Below are 19266 nucleotides of genomic sequence, written 5' to 3'. Positions count from 1 at the left end.
TGCCGGTCCTGTAAGGGCCAAATCGTTCCTGTGCTTCTTCCTAACATGAGATCAGCCTTGACACATCAACAAGTTGCACTGGGAAACAAGCTACTACCCATCAGCTGTTCCACCAAAACTGCATGTACACTGATCTGAGGCAACATTAGAAAACCTGAGGGAAATGAGAATGAACCTTTCTCTCATGAAGAAATAAGACACTTCTCATTCATACTAGACCAGGGATACATAAACCACTGCAAAGAAATGGATGTAAAAGTCATGCTGTTTGTCCAGAGTAATATACATATAAAACTTTTAATTAGGTTCTGAAAAAAATGAGAAGATAAGAAAGGATAAAGTTTGGTTTGAATGAAGCAATCGAAGCTGACAATGAAAATGCTGCATCTAGCAGTGACATTTTAATTTAATTTTAATTTAAACAAATATAACAGTTAAGAGGTAAGATTGCATGAATATGTGAGTCCTAGGTAAGTTCTTCCACCAAAACTAAAAATTGCTCCAAAAATATATATCTTAGCAAACTTTTCACTAATTTCAGCAATAAGTGATACATGATTTTATATATATAAACCAAGGCTTGCATAGATTAAGTTTGTCTGAACAATTAAGTTTGGTTATGGCTTTGGAAAAAAAAAAAAGTTTCATTCGCCAGTATAAGTCTTTAAAACGGGAGAGGACATTTGCATTGAAAACCTCTTTCTTTTCAGAATTTCACGAACTGGGCACTTTGAAACGGTAATTAAATTAAGTTCATTACCTGTAAGTTGACTGTGCCTGTATTGTCCTCAGGAGGACAAGGATTTTGTTCAGGAACTTCATCCACAGAACTTTGATTTGGACAATCTTCTAGTCCAAGGTGAGATTTTTCATGTTTTGGTGATGCAGTAACTGGTCTTAAATCTCCTGAATTTTCAGAAGCATTTCTCATGTCTTTTTCTGCTCTGTAAGGTGTATAACTAGTTGATTGGAAACCAACTAAAGATACCTTATACATGGGCTAAATTATGTATAATTACTTATTTCATATAAAGCCTAAGTATTTACAGAGAAAAAGGCACCAGTTTAAAAATGACATCATTCTCCTAAATGAAATGCACCATTTTTCGAACAAGTCTATGTTAAGTATTTCAGGAAAAAGCCTCCCTAAGACCACTAATTGAGACTTTACTACTGAAAGCATGACCAAGCAGGAAGCCCTACAAGCGCACTAACGTTTCCACATCAATAACTCCTTAACATTTCTCACATGAAACATGTGTATCATGTGAGACAATTAAGCAGCAAGATTACTAAGTTCTAAAAGAGCAAACCTAAGTTAATATTTTACCTCCAAAAGCTGTACGACAACATGCAAGGGAGAAAAACCTTAAGAAGTCTAAACTGTGCATAAACACACACAATATCTTTAAGCACACCGTTGCCATCACAGATGCATACCACACATGGACTTCAGGAATAAAGTCAGTATTAACTAACGATTCTTCCTACCTCTCAGTTTCATCTACTTGGTTGATAAGTTCCACACTTCCAGTTGCAAAATCACGAAGAACTGAAGAACTACCTGCAGCTGATCTGACCTGGTCTAGTGCCACCTTCTGCATTTCTCCAGTACCGCTCAGGGTTGTAGACTCTAAGATACATATAAGTATAAAAATGAATTTATTTTCCGATTTGTGTGTATATATATATGCATATTATTTTTACATATAAGCTTTTGTATATTAAAATGTATATACATGTAGATGTGCATACACAAAAACTACAAAAGTATTAACAATTTTGCTGTATACGTACACATGTATATTTATGTCTTATTTACATAAGACATATACACATATCTCATTTTGCCTTTGGTATGTTGCACATTTTGCCAGTAATGTGAAGATAATTAAATGTCTGAAGATTACTTTTTTTTTGCAGCTGCTTAAAGAATGCCAAAACTATTCTGTGTATCTCCTTTTCTGGTTTTAATAGAAGGGAAGCACAGTAATAATAGAAAAAAGTACACTGTATCGTACTGTATTTCTGTAACTGGCAGTCCAGAAATTTAAGAGCTTTCCAGGTAATTTAAAACTGCACAGAAAAACTGCTATTCAGATTTCATTAATTTTATACAGGAAGATAAACTTATGTATAAAACTATACCATAAACGGATTCCTTAGATCACAGAGGTGATGAAAGTGAAGACTTTCAGCTCAGTTTCGTTTCATAAAGAGATGTGAATCCATCAGAAGAAGCCATTTTCAGAACCCTAGGGTAAGAAATGGGCTTACCACTTTGAACTTGCTCTAGTTGTTCCACAAGTACGTTTGTATTAAATGAATCCTGAATTATATTTTCATCGGACCTCAACACTCCACAGGAGGGCTCAGGCCTCAGGTGTCTGCCTCCTGTCAGTCTCACACTATCCACTGCAGGCAAAGTGCTATCACTGCAAGTGAAAACAAAAAACGCCATTAATACATTTCTTATTTTTGACACCTAGGGCAGAGAAGTGATAAGAGAGATGGAGTAGATGAGACCAGCGGAAATACAGGCTGCAGCTGGCAGAGGAGGAAGACGACTGTTTGGCAGAACAAAAAATAAAGATCATCTGGAAAACACAATAGGCACATATATTGCGAACTAGGATGTTCCCTACCTTACAGAAAAAAAATGAGTTATTGAAATATTTAAAGAACACAAGAAGATCAGAAACCTAACGTTAATCACGTGGTAGTAAGTTCTGGCTAATAATATAACAAAAGAACCACTGGACTTAAAATATCTTTGATTATAATTTTTCAGAGTATAATCTGATAGTTTGTTCAAGCAATAGGCAAGTTAAATAGTCTTTCAAGTAATGTGACATGACCAGCAGATTTTTTCTGGAAAGGTGTTCCATCAAGCTGTTTCAACAGTCACAAATATGTGAAAAAAATTTTAAAACGAAGCATTAAAAGCCGTAATTACAGAAGATCAACTGGTTTCTTGACATCCCTTTGCTCTAAATCTTTGACCTACATCCCAGCAGAAGCAGTGAAGCAGTTTAAGTACAGCTTGCCTTGGCCTGATAAGCTGTAACCCACTTTGGGAAAAAGAGCTTGGTAATTAACAGTGATCCAAAACAACTTAAGTTTGAATATTCTTTTCTTTACCACTGGGGTAAACTCAACTTCAGGAGCGAAGAAGTTCTACATCCCCAAAATTACATACCAACATCTCACAAAAGTTGTAAGAAAGAGACAAGCGGGGTTTTCCAGATCACATACCAAATTACACAAACTGAGAAGCCTTCACTAAAGCAAGACTGCTTGCAATTCAGTAAAAATGCCAGAAAGAACCTAGCAAAAGTAAGCATTGTCAGAGGATCTCTCCAAAGAAAACGAAGTAGCAGTTTAACCTGGTATCTGTAGCATTTTTCTCAAAATATTCTTCGACACCTATTCTTGTGTCAGTGCTTTGATCCTCTACATTAAAGTTGCTTCCATCCTCAGAAGGTACTGATTCTTTCGTAGAAGTGTCTGAAGAAAGTAAATACTGACTAGAAGTTCGATTTTGTTGGGAGTAGGCGTGGGTTACAAGGCTACTGGCCATGTCCAACTCAGCTTGAGCAGGTAACATGTGTGTCCATTCTGTTCAGAACAATAAACAGAACAGAAAAGCATAATTTAAAACATTCGGGTTTGGCATGTACATAATGCTCTTTTACAGATATTCAACTTCAAAACTCGTCTAACAAAGTCTGCATTCTCCAAGGATGCTAATTCAAATTCCAGGTAAATGCAGTCATAAGATCATGCTTTTGATAGTAAGAATGCCAATGAAACTCAAACCAACGAAAGCAGATAATAAATTCTAAATAAAAGTCTATTAAAAAAACCAGACTAAACCCAGGTAATTTCAGGTTGTGCCTAGACAGATGGAAAAAGCTATGCTTCATGTTAAAGACCTGAAAAGACCACTGATAGTTACAGTCATCTAAGCCTGATTCCTTTCTTTTGTCCAGTTTATGTAACCACATTAATTCAAACACGTCCTTCCTTTCCAGCCAAGATGCATTGCTTAGTCTCACTAGGTGTTACAACTCAGCAGCACTAAAAGCATAAAAGACTCTTGACCTCCTGCTATGCAGCAGCATGTGGAAGAGCTTTGCAGCCACCGCTCCATCACTCCTTAGGTAGACCCAGAAAGTACGAGCAAGGTTTTGTCCCATAAATGAGATCATACCTTCAGTGCTTGTTTTTAACTGGAACATTGGATCACCCATTGCAAGTAAAGTCATGGCAGCTTCAGTGCTCCCATCATTAATTCCTGCAAAGTTGTTCACACATGTTTAAAGTCACAAGCACATTAACCAGAAATTCACTTATCCATATTTCAAAAGGCATTTGACATTATCATCAATATAGTGAAGTATGTGTCATTATGCTTGTAGACAGACAGCGATTCTCATCCATTAAATTCAAACTATTGTAAAAACACTGAGCAGCAACATTATTCCTTTTAATGGTGTACTGGGTACAGGTGGCAAGGTGCTGGCAGCAGGGGGCTGCCCTGGATACAGCCAGTTCCAACTGTACAAGCTGAGCCTGTCAGCCAAGAAGCAGGTACCGTTGGGAAATATTTAAGAAAGGGTACAACAGTAAAGAGTGAGGCGAAAATGTGCCAGAAAAAGTCCTGTGAACACCAAGGTCAGTAAGGACGGAGGGGGAGGAGTTGCTCCATGCATGGGAGCACAGATTCTCCTGCAACCTGTGGAGACCTCAGTGGAGCAGGCAGATATTCCCTGAAGCAACTGCACCCTATAGGTGCCCACCCATGGGGGAGCAGACTTATCCTGAAGGACTGTACCCATAGGAAGAACCCCACGCTGGAGCATGGTAAGAGCGTGAGGAGAAAGCAGCAGCAGAGATGACGTGTTAGAAGCTGACTACAACATCCATTCCCCTGCACTGCTTGCGGAGAGGAGGCAGAGAAGTGGGAAATAAAGGTGTGAGGTTGAGCCTAAGAAGGCAGAGCAAGGAAGGTGTTTTAGCTTTTTTTCCACACCCTGCTCTATCTTCCTTTGGCAATAGATTAAATTAGTTTTTTCCTAGTTGAGTCTGTTTTGGTAAGTGAACTTGTCCAGTATCTCAGCCCAGGAGCTTTTCCATTTTATTTTCTCCCCTCATTCTGTTGAGGAGGGGGAGAGCAGCTGGGTGAGCTGCTCACAGCCAGCCAAGGTCAGCTTGCCACAAATGGAAAAGGAAGAGGTACCAGTTTACTCCCAGAGATCTGTAACTGATAGTGTTGATCCATATGCCAGTTTAGACTCCCGATTCCTAATCTCTATCCAGAATACATCCTTTTGCCTATCACTAACTGGTCACATCCAGCAAAACACTTCCATCTTCCAAAGTTACTCTGCTGAAACAGAAGAACAAATTACAAAGTAGGCTTCCCCTCCTTCAACTAAGACAGCAGCCCACTCAATTTCCAGTGCCTCCTAGGAAGATGTATTGTGAATGTATTTAAATTTCAAAGTGAAAGCTATTCTAAAAATGAATAGACCCCTAAGAGCTTGTAACATATCTCACATGCAAAGACTATTTGCTTCTGAAAGACTGTGATCACATTTGATCACATGTACTATTTTACCAGTTTAGGATATTAAAGTCAGAGACAACAGAGATGACAAAGCTATGAATCTGCCCACTCTTTCTATCACTCAGTCACACATCAAGAAAGCTGCAAATAAGCACTTGCAAAGCTTCCTTTTTTCTCAGTATACCTAACAACAGCATGGGAAAGAGATAGACAGGATAGACAAAAAGGCACATTCTGATCCTGGGAAACAGAACCATGCAATGCTTGGTCCCCCTACTTGATAGATAACCATAAGAAAGAAAATTGTTTAATTCTTTTCCAAAACATACAAGCATCCAGTATCTCCTGAGCAGGTTTTTTTCATAAAATATATAAACCTACAAACTTCCAGCAAGAATATCGGTATTATGTCTTGGTACCAAGTTAACGGGGAAGATATGAACAAGATTGTTTCATGTGTACCTTTGTCCACCTCTGGGTTTTCATGAATGGTTGTTTCCTTAAATAAAAAGAAAAACAATATCAAAGTTCTATGTAACATGAGTCCACAATTTTTTTTTAATGCTTACAGGTAGATTTTCTGCCCAAAGGCTATACTGGCTTTGTAAGAGTATTTTAAAGGCTAACAATATTCACTTAGATAGTTTTCCCATAGCTGTGTCCCCCATATCCCCATATTATGTGGAGTCTATTAAGCTGTACTGTTACAAGCAGACATGGCAACCAGTGTTCACATAGCTTTGTACATGCTATGGAACAAACAATCAAACAAGACATGCTTACAGATGTTGAACTACTTACATTTTCCTCTCTCTGTACCATCGGCTGGACAGATGCATGAAAGGGACTTTTGACTTCAGTAGCCACCGGCACATCTGGTATATTCACGCATATTTCCAGCTGTGAAAAATAATATTTCAGTTAAAAATAGTATTTCAGTAAAAATAGTATTTCAGTTCATCAGTCCCAAAAGAAAATCTGTCAAATGCAAATTTTTACAAACTGCATATACTTACCAGATCTTGAACATTTAGTAGGATCCTTCTCCAAAATCAGGTGTTATACTACATACCTTCTGACTTATGAAGGCTGCAGTTGTATGAACTGAATGGACTGCAGCCAATGGAGGAAGGACCTGCGCTGGAGCACAGGCAAGCCTGGAATCCATTGCAATGTCAGACTCTATAGACGGATCCAAAGGGACAAGGGCTCTGATGGATATATGTTCAAATTTCTTTTTAACCTATTGATTTCTATGCTATTTTAAGTCCTATAGCAAGAACAACATGAATCAAGGGAAGACAAGTCTCACAATAAAAAAGGCAAGTGTAATAGTGACCAACTTGACCTGGCTTTGGTACCCAAAAACTCAACGCCACTTGCCACCTTGCCCAAGCAACCACATAATAAACACAAAACCACAAGGTAAGCATGGTATGTTTGTGCCTACATTCAATCCCAGTAAACAAACTGGTGAGCACTCCACAGACCTAGACAAGTTTGTAAACATAACTGGACCTTAGACTGATGTAGTGTTCTGTTCAAAACCAAGTACATGTGCCAAATAATGTCCCTGCAACTTTCAGCGTCATCCTTAACTAATTAAACTAAACTGGGATAAAACCCAAGTACTTGGAGATGTAATTAGAATAAAAACCATTTAAAGAATCAAAGCAGTAGTACATATAGAATCCAGGTACGTGATACCTCCTCCATGGTCTCCTCTATCTGGACAAGAATAGGTTTTGGAGATCGAAGACCTATAGGAACAAACACTGGAGCTTTGTTTACTTCCTCTGGTGCAAAGCATTCATCATCATCACCAGGCTCAAAGTCATCTCCCTCCTCGTCCTCCTCCTCTTGAGAAGCTCGGAGGGTCACCAAGGTTATCTTTGAACTTCTGTGCTCCTTCCCAGATTTCTTTCTATGTTTGGTTTTCAAATGTTTGCCTCTATTAACACTTATCTTGACTTCTTGAGTTTGATTCCCCTTCTCACTGCAGTCAGCCTCACATTCAGAGGCAGAAGAAGCAGCAGTTCTTAGCTCCAAGACATGTTTTGGCAGCTCTATCGATTTTGATGATGTTCTGGACCGCCTTTTAAAGTACAGAACAAAAACATGTTTAAAAAAAAAAAAAAAAAAAAGAAGTCCAAGACATTCCAAAAAAAGGGGTACTTAAAAATCAAAACAAATTTCATTTCAGCAAATGAAAAAAAATGATTATTGTGACCAACAATACAATCCTAATGAATAGTGACAAATACGCATCCAAACACCATTTAATCAGAAATCCTAATCAGGTATGCACAAAGTACTGATTGTATATGCTTATTAAACAGTTTCAAAGTGTTGGAAAGCTGCACAATTAAATTTACAAAATACAGAATTCTTTGGTTAGAAAAGGATGAACTAGTTTTCATTTTTAGGGATGTGGAATTCACATGCTTTCTAAATCATGGGAACATTTCCAGTTCTCTTTGGCTAAAGCTATACTAGGATCACCAAACCTATGATACTTTAGTCCAACAAACTAATGTCTAGAAACTAAAACTAGTTAGATGATAACTAAGTATCTGCTCCAGTTTCTCAGAAAGCAATCTCTTCACTAATCAGCCACCTAACTGTTTTCCTCCTCAAAATGTTGGACACAACCACTTTGCATACCAGAAGTAATTTCAAACGTCTCCCAAAAAACACCGTCCTTGCTAAAAAGGTGGGGAGAGGAAACAAACAGCAGCAGAGGACACTTGCAGCAAGGAATTTCTGTTTAAATTAATCCCATGATCCCTGTGCCCCCAATATGGGTATTTCAAAATCCTCCCCTTTAAAATCAGGAATTCCTGTTGAAAACAGAGGTGGATGCTGGGATGGACTGGTAGGCACGCTGGGTGTGTTCACTTTATGAGAGCTCATGCAGGATAAGTGACATAGGGAATATCTGCATGCATCTGGAAGTTCAAATGGGAGCATAAGGACTGACATCATCCACGCACTCTTACAAGACACTGCAGAACTATGGCTAATAATTATGCTTTTTAAACAAAACCAATCAGTTAAGCTTACAACTTGTTTTACCTTTTGAGATAGAGATAGTCTGAATTTTTTTCCTGGGAGGTAGAAAGCTGAGAATCATCTTCTTGTTCTACCTGACTGTCACTCTCTGATGATATCTCTGGAGACTGGAGTCTACTATCTTGCCTGATTCTTTTACAAGGTGTTTCTTCAAAGTCTGTAAAACTGTGTTTTCTTGTAGCCTCTGAGAAGGATGCAGCTTCCACAATGTTACTAGAGTTTTGCTGAACAGAGGGAGACAATTACTACCATGTTAAGTGCCAAACATTTTAACTGGTTTTGGTGACAAAATATTTAAAGAATTAAGTTCGAGGTTCTTGAAAACATGCCTAGCTGTCATCTCTGATAGCTGAGAACATTCTCCCCCATTTCCTTAATTTCGAGCTCAATAGCAGAAGTGTCAGTACATGGTATTATCTATGATGCCTAAGTTCCCAATGCTGCTGCTGGTTAATAGACCAAGGCCATGCTCGATTTATCAAAAGCAGCAACTCTTGTGAAGCTGAAAGATGAATAATTTTCTAAAACTATCTATTAATTTAAAGAACAATCTAGAAAAGGAGAAAATTATTATTTTTCTCCACCCAGGGAACAAACTAGGAAGAAAAAACTACTACAGTTTACAGAACAGCATTTAAATATTATTCAAAACGCAGAGGGAGAGAAACATATCCCAGAACATAAAAAAACATCAGCAAGCACAGTTCTGTCAGCTATGGATACTTGGCTAAAATGTTAACTGAAAGATTTTAGTGATCCCTCTAAAAAATAAGGAAAAACAGATAAATTTGATTCAGGCATCGCAACTTCAGACAGAGAAGAAACTAGTCTGGTCTAGGTTAGGCCTGTTGAGCAAATTTAAGCAGCAGATGGTCTGAATTTTGTTCACATACATTTCAGCTTGTAAGTATACTTATGTGGAATGTATGTAGTAACTGATGTCAGACAGCTGCCTTAATTTCCATTGTTCACTGAATAACAGACATTGAATTAATTGGCAACAGTGTAAGCTGTATTTAAGATAATACAGACTTCTGACCATATAAACCATAAAACTTACTACAACAGTGTACATTAAATATTTCTACAGTTTTTTAGGGTCTAAGTCAATTTATTCAGCATCATTTCCAATAGTGAGAAAAAAAAAAAAGAAAGAATCATATTAATCTTTCCCAGCCATATACCGGATTTTTGTGTCTTCTATGGTTCTAAGAACGTAAACACAAGAATTGAGGTATAAATTGGCTCAAAACACTTGATCGGCACTTACCATTGGTACACCTGCTTTTTGTGACACAAAACTCTTTTCTGCATTTCTGTTCTTAGCATTATCCTCTTCTCTGTTATCACATTCTTCAGGATAATCTCTCTTCCTAGTAACTCTCATTAGGTTTGGCTTTCGGTTCCAGTGGGGTTCCCTCACTTGATGTGAAGACTTTTTATCACTCTGTTTACTTTCTTCTCCAAAATTTAATTTATCATTGAACCTACAAAAATATTTTTAAACTTTTACTTCTCAGGAACTACAAAATGCATTCTACAGCTTGGCTTACTATCAAATATTTAGTACTTCCAGCTGGAAAGTAACTTAAGTGTTTAGCATTTTTATTTGTTTAGTTGGCAAAGTTAAAAAAAAAGCATAAACGAAGCAAAAAGCAATGCAGAAAGCAGATAATTTGCTTTTCTCCAGAAGCGGACCTTTCAAATTACTTTTGGAAAAGTCTTTTGGAGGGAAAACAACATTAAGAAGCCAGGTAGAGCAGAAAGTTTCAGCTATACTATGACAGACTCCCAAAATTAAGCAACCATAGGAATATTCTATTCATTAATTTCAGTGCTCAAGGTACTACTGCTTTTTAAGAGGATGACATTCTTACATCTGTTCAAGCGCACTCAGATCAATAAGATAGAAATCTTGAGCTTTTAAACTCCCATCTCAGGAAAGAATGAGAAAAAGGATCCAGGGAACTACAGGTCAGTCAGCCCCACCTCTACAGGCCAGTCAGCCCCACCTCAGTCTCTGGGAAAATGACTGAAAACACTTCCAGACACAAGAGAAAACAGAAGGTGACTTGAAGTAGTCAGCATGGATTCACAATGAGTAAGTCATACTTAACCAACGTGATAACCTTTTCTGATGAAATGACTGGCTCAATAGATGAAGACAGATCAGTAGATAGTGTTCTTTGACTTCAATAAGGCTTCTTACACCATCTCCTGTAACATCCTCATAGAGGAGCTGGTGCTGGATAAGCAGACGAGGTGCACTGAAAACTGACTGAATGGCCAGGCTCAGAGGTTGTTTTTCAGTGGCTCAAAGTCTGGATGGAGGCCACTAACTAGAAGTGTACTCTATAGGTCAATGCTGTGTCCAATTCTATTCAACATCTTCATTAATGATCTGAATGATGGGGCAGGGTGTACGCTCAGCAAGTCTGCAGATTATTTTGAATTGGGAGGAGACACCAGAGGGTCATGCTACTGACTGGAGGACCTGACTGGATAGGCTGGAGAAATGGGTTGACAGGAGCTTCAAGCAAGAGAAAGTGCAGAGTCCTGCACTTGAGGAGTAACAACCATAGGCACCAACATATGCTGGGGGCCACCCAGATGGAAAGCAGGTTTGCAGAAAAGGATCTAGGCATCTTGGTGGACACAAACATGAACATGAGCCAGCAGTGTCCCTGGCTGCAAAGAAAGCTAATGGTAGCCTGGGCTGCATTAGAAGAGGTGTTGTAAGCAGGCTGAGGGAGGTGATCCTTACTCCTATTCAGTGCTGGTGAGGCCGCACCTGGAGTACTGTACTGGGGCACCCAGAACTGGTCACAAGAGAGACGTGGACTTACCGGACAGAGTCCAGCAATGGGCTATTAAAGGTGAAGGGGCAGAAGCATTTCTCCTGTGATGAAAGGCTGAGAAGAGTTCAGCTTGGAGAGCTTAAGAGAAAGAGAAGGTTTGATAGGAATGGGTGGGGAAATCTCATCAATGTAGATGTCTCATCTAGACATGATTTAAGTCTAGACTATCATTCTTGGCCAAATTTCTCACAAATAAACCTGAAGGGAAGGTGTAAATATAGACAGAGCCAGGCCCTTTCCAATGGTACCCAGTGACAGGACCAGGGGCAATGGACACTCACTAAAACACAGGAGATTCCTTCTGAACATCAGGAAATACTGTTTCACTGTGAGGGTGATGCAGCACTGGCACGGGTTATCCAGAGAGACTGTGGAATTTCCATCCTGAACATTTGGCAATATTCACAGGTCATCTGGAGATGGTATTGGGCAATAGTAATACCAGCTCAAGGTGGCCCTGTTTGAGCAATGGGCTTGGACCAGATGATCTCCAGGCGTCCCCTTCCAACCTCAACGATTCTGTAGAATTCCACCATCATGGAAACCAGGAAGGCTGTAAGGTAAGGCCCTTGTCTTACGAGTGCAAAGATTCTGCGATATAATTTCACCGTAAGTTATGGAAGAGGTTTTAAGCAGAGGCTCAGAAACAGACAGGAACTAGAGGCTAATTTTAGAAAACAGCAAAAGTAAATTGATTTGAGGCTGCTCTTTATCAGTTAAGATTGAGCAAAAGATAGGTTATAGAATAACCCAGAACTGTTACATGTAAACGGCACTATCTGATTCATATTGCACATACATTAAAAGCATCCCCTCCACCAAAGAATCAGGACACTGCACATCGTTGCAGGAACTTCTGCTGGAAAGAAAAAGTGAAGAGACTCAGAACACATCTTAGACAGCAAGCTAATTTAATGTTACTCTACCTACTTCTCAGTTATAAGTGAGTGCAAATGGCACTGCTCAATCTTGCTTTCAATAATCCACGTTAATAGTGCATTGTACTGAGAAACTCAGGCAGCTAAGCTCCAACTGCCTGTTTCTACTCTCATCTGCAAAATCCCTTTTATAAAAGAAAACAGCCCTGAGGAAAACTCTGTTAAAAACTCTTATGTTACCTCAGGACGCCACCTAGTGACCTTCACAGCATGTAGTGTGTAACGACTAGCATAGCTCAGAGCCTACACTTCAAAAATCAAGTGCTGTATGAAAACAACTGGAGAAATCCACGAAGTTTTTAAAGAGCTTTTTCACTTCGTCAACAGGGAACTTTACCTTTCTGTGGTATCCTGAATGCTTCCTACAGCATCTGTAGATAGATGTTCTTTTTGTTCTTCCTTGCTGTGGCAGTTAGGCGATTTTTTAGAGGAAGAGAGTGCTTCTGACTTTGCACTTTTCGGGTTTATATCTAGATTGTCATTCTTGGCCACATTTCCCACAGACAAAAATACTCCCATATCATCCTTAGATTCAAGAGAAAAAAAGAGAAACAAGCATCCCAACAATATTAGCACAAAATACATCACCTGTAAAATAAAACATTACAAGTTATGATCAAGACATTAACCTGAGTCAAAACTTCACTTAAAAAAAGTAGTTTATGGCATCCATCATTGTTTCTTGTTCCTTTACAGAAGGCATTCATCTAATAAAAACAGACACTATAACCAACACAGGCTTTCATGAGCAACCACCAAGGAGTTCAGAAGAAAGCAAACAGAACTATGGCACGCAGGTATCATGAACATGACTAAAATGTCAAGGTTTAAGTGAAGTCTTTAAATTCATTAACAGAAGTCTATATATTATCAATGTGTCATTAACAGAATTTTAGAAGATGTCCTACTAGGGTGCAAATATTAAACAAGAACTTAATTCTTACTAGCCCAAAACTAATTTATGCATTTAAGACAGCTTATGTCTTAAAAACAGCTAGTGCAGAACCAAGCACCAGAAAGTACAGTTAGAAATATCTGAATAGAATTCTCACTTTTAAGGAAGGAGGTTCCTCAGATTCTTCTGCCACAGGCAGATTCTCTCCTCTATTTGCTTCTTCCTCAACTGGAGCAGCAAGTTTTTGTGTGACTGGACATTCTTTTTTGCTACATGCTCTTTCCAGGTTTGGTCTAGTTCTCAGAGATCCACTTCTTATCAATTGCTCTGGTTTCAGAGCACCCAGCTTGCCTTCTTGGGAAGTGGATTTTTCAGCTCTAGTGAATTTAAAGCAAATAAACAAAACAACACAACACAACCAAAAATTTAAATCACTTTACATTCGTTGGGAGGGGAAAAGAGCAATTCTGCATTCATTAAGTTTTGAATCTACACTTATACAATAAGGTTAGAAACGGATATACTCTTGTTTAAAATCAAGGTTATCTTTTCATATATATACTTCTCATTTGGCACATTTATGGTTAACACATGAGAAGGAATAACAAGATTTCTTTGTCAAGGAAATTTTAACATCAAGAAAAAAGTTGTGCTGCTAACCATAGCAACATCAACGTACCTGCAGCCTAATACAGGCTTAAGATCCTTTTAACAAGAGCAGTGAAAGAGAAGAGCACACTGGGATCAGTGAAAGACAAATCTCTGACACTTTGCAAAATTTGTATCTGCTACATACATATGCATCTCTGTATATGCAAATACAAACCAAATAAAAGGTAAGCTTGGCCAAAAAGAGCTATCGGCTCATACTGATCAATTATGTACTAGATAAACAACAAGACATTCAACTAAACTAGAAGTGTGCTCTGAAAACATGGGAAGAAGCTGCCTGTAGGCACAGAAAATTAAACACTGGGGAAAGGCAGGTAAGAAGGAAAAAAAGAACTGACACTTGCAAAGGTGTCTCATTATGTACCAGTTGAAAGCTTTTTGAATGCAATTTTGCTCAACAAAAACCTCACCTGATTTGTTCACACAAAGTGTTTTCAGAAATACAGGGCATCTGAGGCACCTCTTTCTGTTCCTGTTCCTCTTTGCTGGATACATCTGCTTGACACAATAGAGCTTCATTTTCATCCTTTAATTTGCAACAAAAAAAGTATGAAGAGAGTCAAGCAAGTTTTTGAAAAAGAAGTGTAATTTATTAAAAAAAAAACCAAACGAATAACTACAGATCTCTGTGCTATTTTCCCAATCTGAATCAAGAAAAAAAATCACGTTATATTTATGGAGGGTAATTGCCAGAGCACATAATTCAATTTATAGGCAAGCAGGAACATAAATTTTCTTAGTTCTGGGCTACCTAAATAGTATATGCACCCAAGCATATAGGTAATGGTCTTCTATTTGCACTCAATCAACTCTCTGTGACATGGAGCATTACATGGGTAAAGTAGAGTGTCAGGCACTGTAGTGGTGAAGCCAGTCAAAGCTCACCAAATTGGTAAGACTCTTTCTTTTTTAAACAGAAAAAGAGCTATCCTCTTCCTTCTCTTGATGTTCTCCGCTAGACTCCTCAATACAGACTTGATTCATACAAACAGGAAAGATAAAATGAGCAAAAAAGCTATTTTTAATATATTGCAATATAAAATAAAACTTCATTCTAGAGTTTAACTTAAATGTGCATATTCTTTTTTTGTTTCATGCAATCCAATCAAAATCATATCCTTATCTTCCAGAAGACGTTAATGGTACAACTTGTAGACTTCACTGATTTCGTACTTGCAATACCTCAAAATACCAGGGATGGAGGATTATTTTCATCTAGTGTGGTGTCTCAGCTTCAGGGAATGCAACTTAAATGTTCTAAATCAACTTTCATAAAATAGAACGTGCAACTTGGAACTGTATTTTTGAAGGCAAAGCATATAGTCTTAATAAGACTTACAGTGACAGTATTGGCAGACTCATCTTTTTGCAACACCAACTGCTCTGCTTCAGGCTTTTTCTCCCTATCATTTGCTGGTATTTGTAATTCCTTCCTTCCAACAGCTCTTATCAAGTTTGGCTTGTACCTCTGGAATCTGCTCCGCACTAAACAGACAGGTTGAGGAGGTGCTTGTTTACTTTCTTCTTCAGAGGTATTTTTGCTATCATGCAAAGTTGGGCAGAAAAAACAAACCCAAAACTTAATATAAAAGTATGGCAGTGACACCGATAATTTACATATATAAAACAAATGAGTTTTTAAAAAAAAACATGCAAACCATGTTCTATTCAGTTACAAAACCAAAACTTTGTTCCAGCAAAAATTTCAAAACACTGGTCTCCTAACCACTTCCAGTAGAGAATTTAGATGCTGGCAACGTTAACTTACTGTCTGTTTATTATTATAAAGTCAAAGCAATTTTCACATGGTTTGTCTAATAAGCAAACGAGTATTCCTCTGCTTACATGTAATGAATCTCACGTTTCAGAGGAAATATGTTGTAAATGAATGCTCATTAATTTAATGCTTAGCGTAGAAGTAACTGGAATTTAAGTATCACTAATGTCCAAACTACAAGAACTGAGATTTTGTTCAGTATTTTTATTAGAATATCTTTGCCAGTTAGCAATACACTTCCACAACGACTTCCTTTTCAAATATGTTCATTGTTACACTGAAGAAACAAAAGTGAGCCCTTACTCTTCTTTAGTAGTTGAGTTGCCATCTTGGTTAACCTCACGTAACTCGAGTTCACCATCCTCTGGTCTTGAAAATATCTTTGGGGATTTACAACTTGGATTCCCAGAAATCTCCTGAGAGCCAAGGGACTTCTCCAGTGGTTGCAGAATTTCATATTTTTTTGCTTTCTGAAAAATATAAACCCAAGAAAGAAGAAAGTTGTAATACTAAACCAAAAGGAGAAATTATGACGTCCTCAAAGTTCAGTGCTAATCACCCTCTGAAGTGTTTCCTCCAAAAAATTCTCTGTAACTGCTCACTAATAATTTCCTAGTCTTTCCAGGACGAAATCACATTTGTTTCTTTTAAACAAAATAGCTTGAAATCTAGATTTTTTCTTTGCCATCTTCTAAGAATACTTTTTTTCTTTTCTGTCAACTCTACAAGGCTACCTCAAGTCAGAAAGACATCTGCACACATTAACAAGACACAAAACAGATGTAATCTTCTTTTCCTTACATACAACCAAGTGTAAAGTACAGTTTTCAATATGAGCTTTTGAAAAAATTGTTTCAAAAAATATTAACTCTGGATTTTTCTATCATCGGTATTTCATTTCACAAACCTAAAAGCTCCAACATAACTAAAGGAAAAAAACCAAAAGGCAAAGTGCCTTACCTCTGTATCAAGAAGGATGCTGCATTCACTGTCAAACTGTGTCAAACTTTCTTCCGTGTTGGTATCTTTTTGAGCTACACCTTTATTATTTACATCCAGCACTTCCTTTCTACTCGTGGTTCTCAAATTTGGCTTTGGTCTCTGGAATCGACTCCTCAGAAGCCGAGCTGATGGTACAACAGTTTTTGCTTCTTCCTTCCAAGGACTAGACTCCCTGTGAAAACAAATAAAAGAACAATTGAAGGCACAGGACAACAGCAGTTCTCCAAGTCACACGTGATGTACTTGTTTGTAGCTCTCTTCAGTACAGTAGCCGAATACAAAAATCTTTAGCTTTCTTAGAGCAATAACAAAGTCACTGACATTGCGAAAAGCACATTGAACATCACAAAAAACCTGCATATCTTATAAATAGGTGAGCAAAGGTAAGTTAATAAAAATGCCATTTCAGAACAACTGCAACTCCTAGTTGAGAGGAATATAAACATTTTACAAGTGCCTTTGTCTCACCATGTTTAGAACTACCCAGTAGATTTCCAGCATAGTTTTTTTTTGGCTTGTTGTTTATTTTTTTAAAGCACATTTTAATAGGAAAGCAAAGCCTATACTCAAGGATTCAGAGTAGCACATAGGACCAATACAGAGAAGATAACCACAGGAACTGAGCACGAGAAAAACGCATTTACCTGAAAACTGGGCTTACAGTCTAAAGAGCAAATTAACATCCAACAGCATATAAATTTAGTGCTTTCAAGCTCTTGGACTTTTATCTGTTTAACTCTATTATTGTCTTGATTAAACATCTCATTATAGATATAGAACTTGTTTTTAATGCTTGAGTTGAATGTAGAAGTGTAGAATACGTACAGATACTGATGGTTTTAAGCCACCCTGTCTCTCCATTTAAAAAATAACCTTACCCTGTATTGAAATCTGAAAACTGTTTCAAGACATCTGACAATCCCTTTTCACTTTCACGGCTTTCTGCTTCTGAGGACTTTTCTTGGGAACATTCCCTTGCACGTACTGAGCTCATGTCAGAATTGGTAGGAACATCCCCTTCTAACATCACATTGCATGGCTGAGTGTCTTCACGAACCTTCGCATCCTAGAAGGAATAATAGTTTCATTCCATTAAGATTAAAAACTTGATTGATCTCTCTTTTAGAAGAGCAGGGGGAAAAGAAATTTTTTTTTACTTATTTTACTACCTCTTACAAAAACATTCAAAAAGATATTGCTTGCTTCCTGTACATCGAACTAATGTAAGTAGATACTTTAAAAGTATTTTTTTTTTTTTTGCATACTTTCAAGTGGGTCTTTTCTCCAAGAGACCTTTTTTCTCTGCACTTCTCTTTTCAGATCTGATATCACAAATAACACATCAAATAATGCATCTATCCATGGAAAACAGAACCCAAGTGCAAGGATGAGAAAATTTTATGACAACTCAGTTTATTCTGAAACAAAGCATGCAAAGGCTATGCTTACAAATTATGTGGTATGTACCTAGGTCTTTGCTACTCATAGCTTCTACTTAGGACCTAGCAGGAAGTGCTAGGAAAATGCTCAAGAAACTTACATTTTTCAGGCATGGATCACTGTTTTCATCACTGTGGTGTATCACACCTTTATCTACTTTGCCATCTTCAGTCTTCTCCTCTTCAGGATCTTTTTCATCTGTCAGGTCTTTCTGCCTTGCAACAGTTCTTCCTAGATTTGGTTTTGGTCTCTGCACTCTGCCTCTCTTTAGAAGTGTTGGTTTCAGCACACTCTGTTTGATCTTCTCTTGAGGAACAGCTATTTCATTAGATCTGGAAAAATAGGTAAGTTAGATAAGTACCTACCACATCTGAAAGTGGAAGGAATCTTGGAGTGATATTTTTCTCTTTTCTTTCTTTCTTTTTTTTTTGTAAATGGTTATTCATATACACTTACCTGAAATGGAGCTATGCACTACTAACTTAATGAAACAGTAAAGTTAGAAGTGTCTCTGCTAGAGACTGAAAAAGTACCTAACAAATCTAAACTTATATTTCCTTTGTTCTTTTTTCCCACTGGAGATGGGATACAACACCAGACAGACCTTCCTCTGTCCCGTAATGGCTCTTCTTGTATTCCTTTCTGCTCTAGAGGCAGATAGACCTAACTTAATGAAGGGTTAAAAAAAAAATCATAAACCTTCAGAAAACACATAAATAACATAGAAAACACATAAATATCTAACTAACAGAAAAATATCAGATGCACATTATTACATCTGTCAGCTCATTCTATGTCTTTTTACCCTGAGCACCAAGTTGCACAGCATGTTAATGAAAGAAATAACTGATGAAGTATTTTTCTGGCAGATTATCAAACCCAGTTTACCTCACTCCATCCTCTTCAACTATTCACCTTTAAAATAGTTTGGGTCTGGTTTTTTTTGCTGTCCCTCTTTGGTTTGTTTATTGGTTTTTGGTTTTTTTTCTGAAGGGGGTGGTGTTGGCTTTTCTGGTTGAGTGTTTTTTTCTCTTTTTTCC

The 19266-nt window shown here is 37.7% G+C and overlaps 1 protein-coding gene across 1 annotated transcript in view; it reads right to left on the bottom strand.

Moving 5' to 3' along the window:
- The window catches only part of BDP1 (B double prime 1, subunit of RNA polymerase III transcription initiation factor IIIB), a gene marked incomplete at its 5' end in the record, with an annotated part of 44424 nt that overhangs the window by 7741 nt on the left and 17417 nt on the right, over positions 1–19266 (bottom strand). Inside the window, 18 exon segments of the mRNA XM_010140140.1 lie at positions 761–944; positions 1492–1633; positions 2278–2435; positions 3387–3618; positions 4214–4297; positions 6035–6071; positions 6356–6472; positions 7280–7667; positions 8648–8868; positions 9915–10131; positions 14418–14533; positions 15154–15155; positions 15343–15548; positions 16088–16254; positions 16745–16958; positions 17665–17722; positions 17725–17770; positions 18327–18558. Coding sequence (XP_010138442.1) covers positions 761–944; positions 1492–1633; positions 2278–2435; positions 3387–3618; positions 4214–4297; positions 6035–6071; positions 6356–6472; positions 7280–7667; positions 8648–8868; positions 9915–10131; positions 14418–14533; positions 15154–15155; positions 15343–15548; positions 16088–16254; positions 16745–16958; positions 17665–17722; positions 17725–17770; positions 18327–18558 — 2821 coding nt within the window.

This window comes from Buceros rhinoceros, unplaced genomic scaffold, assembly GCF_000710305.1.
Source record: "Buceros rhinoceros silvestris isolate BGI_N320 unplaced genomic scaffold, ASM71030v1 scaffold8297, whole genome shotgun sequence".
NCBI classification, from domain to species: domain Eukaryota; kingdom Metazoa; phylum Chordata; class Aves; order Bucerotiformes; family Bucerotidae; genus Buceros; species Buceros rhinoceros.
The sequence above is the reverse complement of the archived record's forward strand: the minus strand, read 5'-3'. Positions and strand labels throughout refer to the sequence as shown.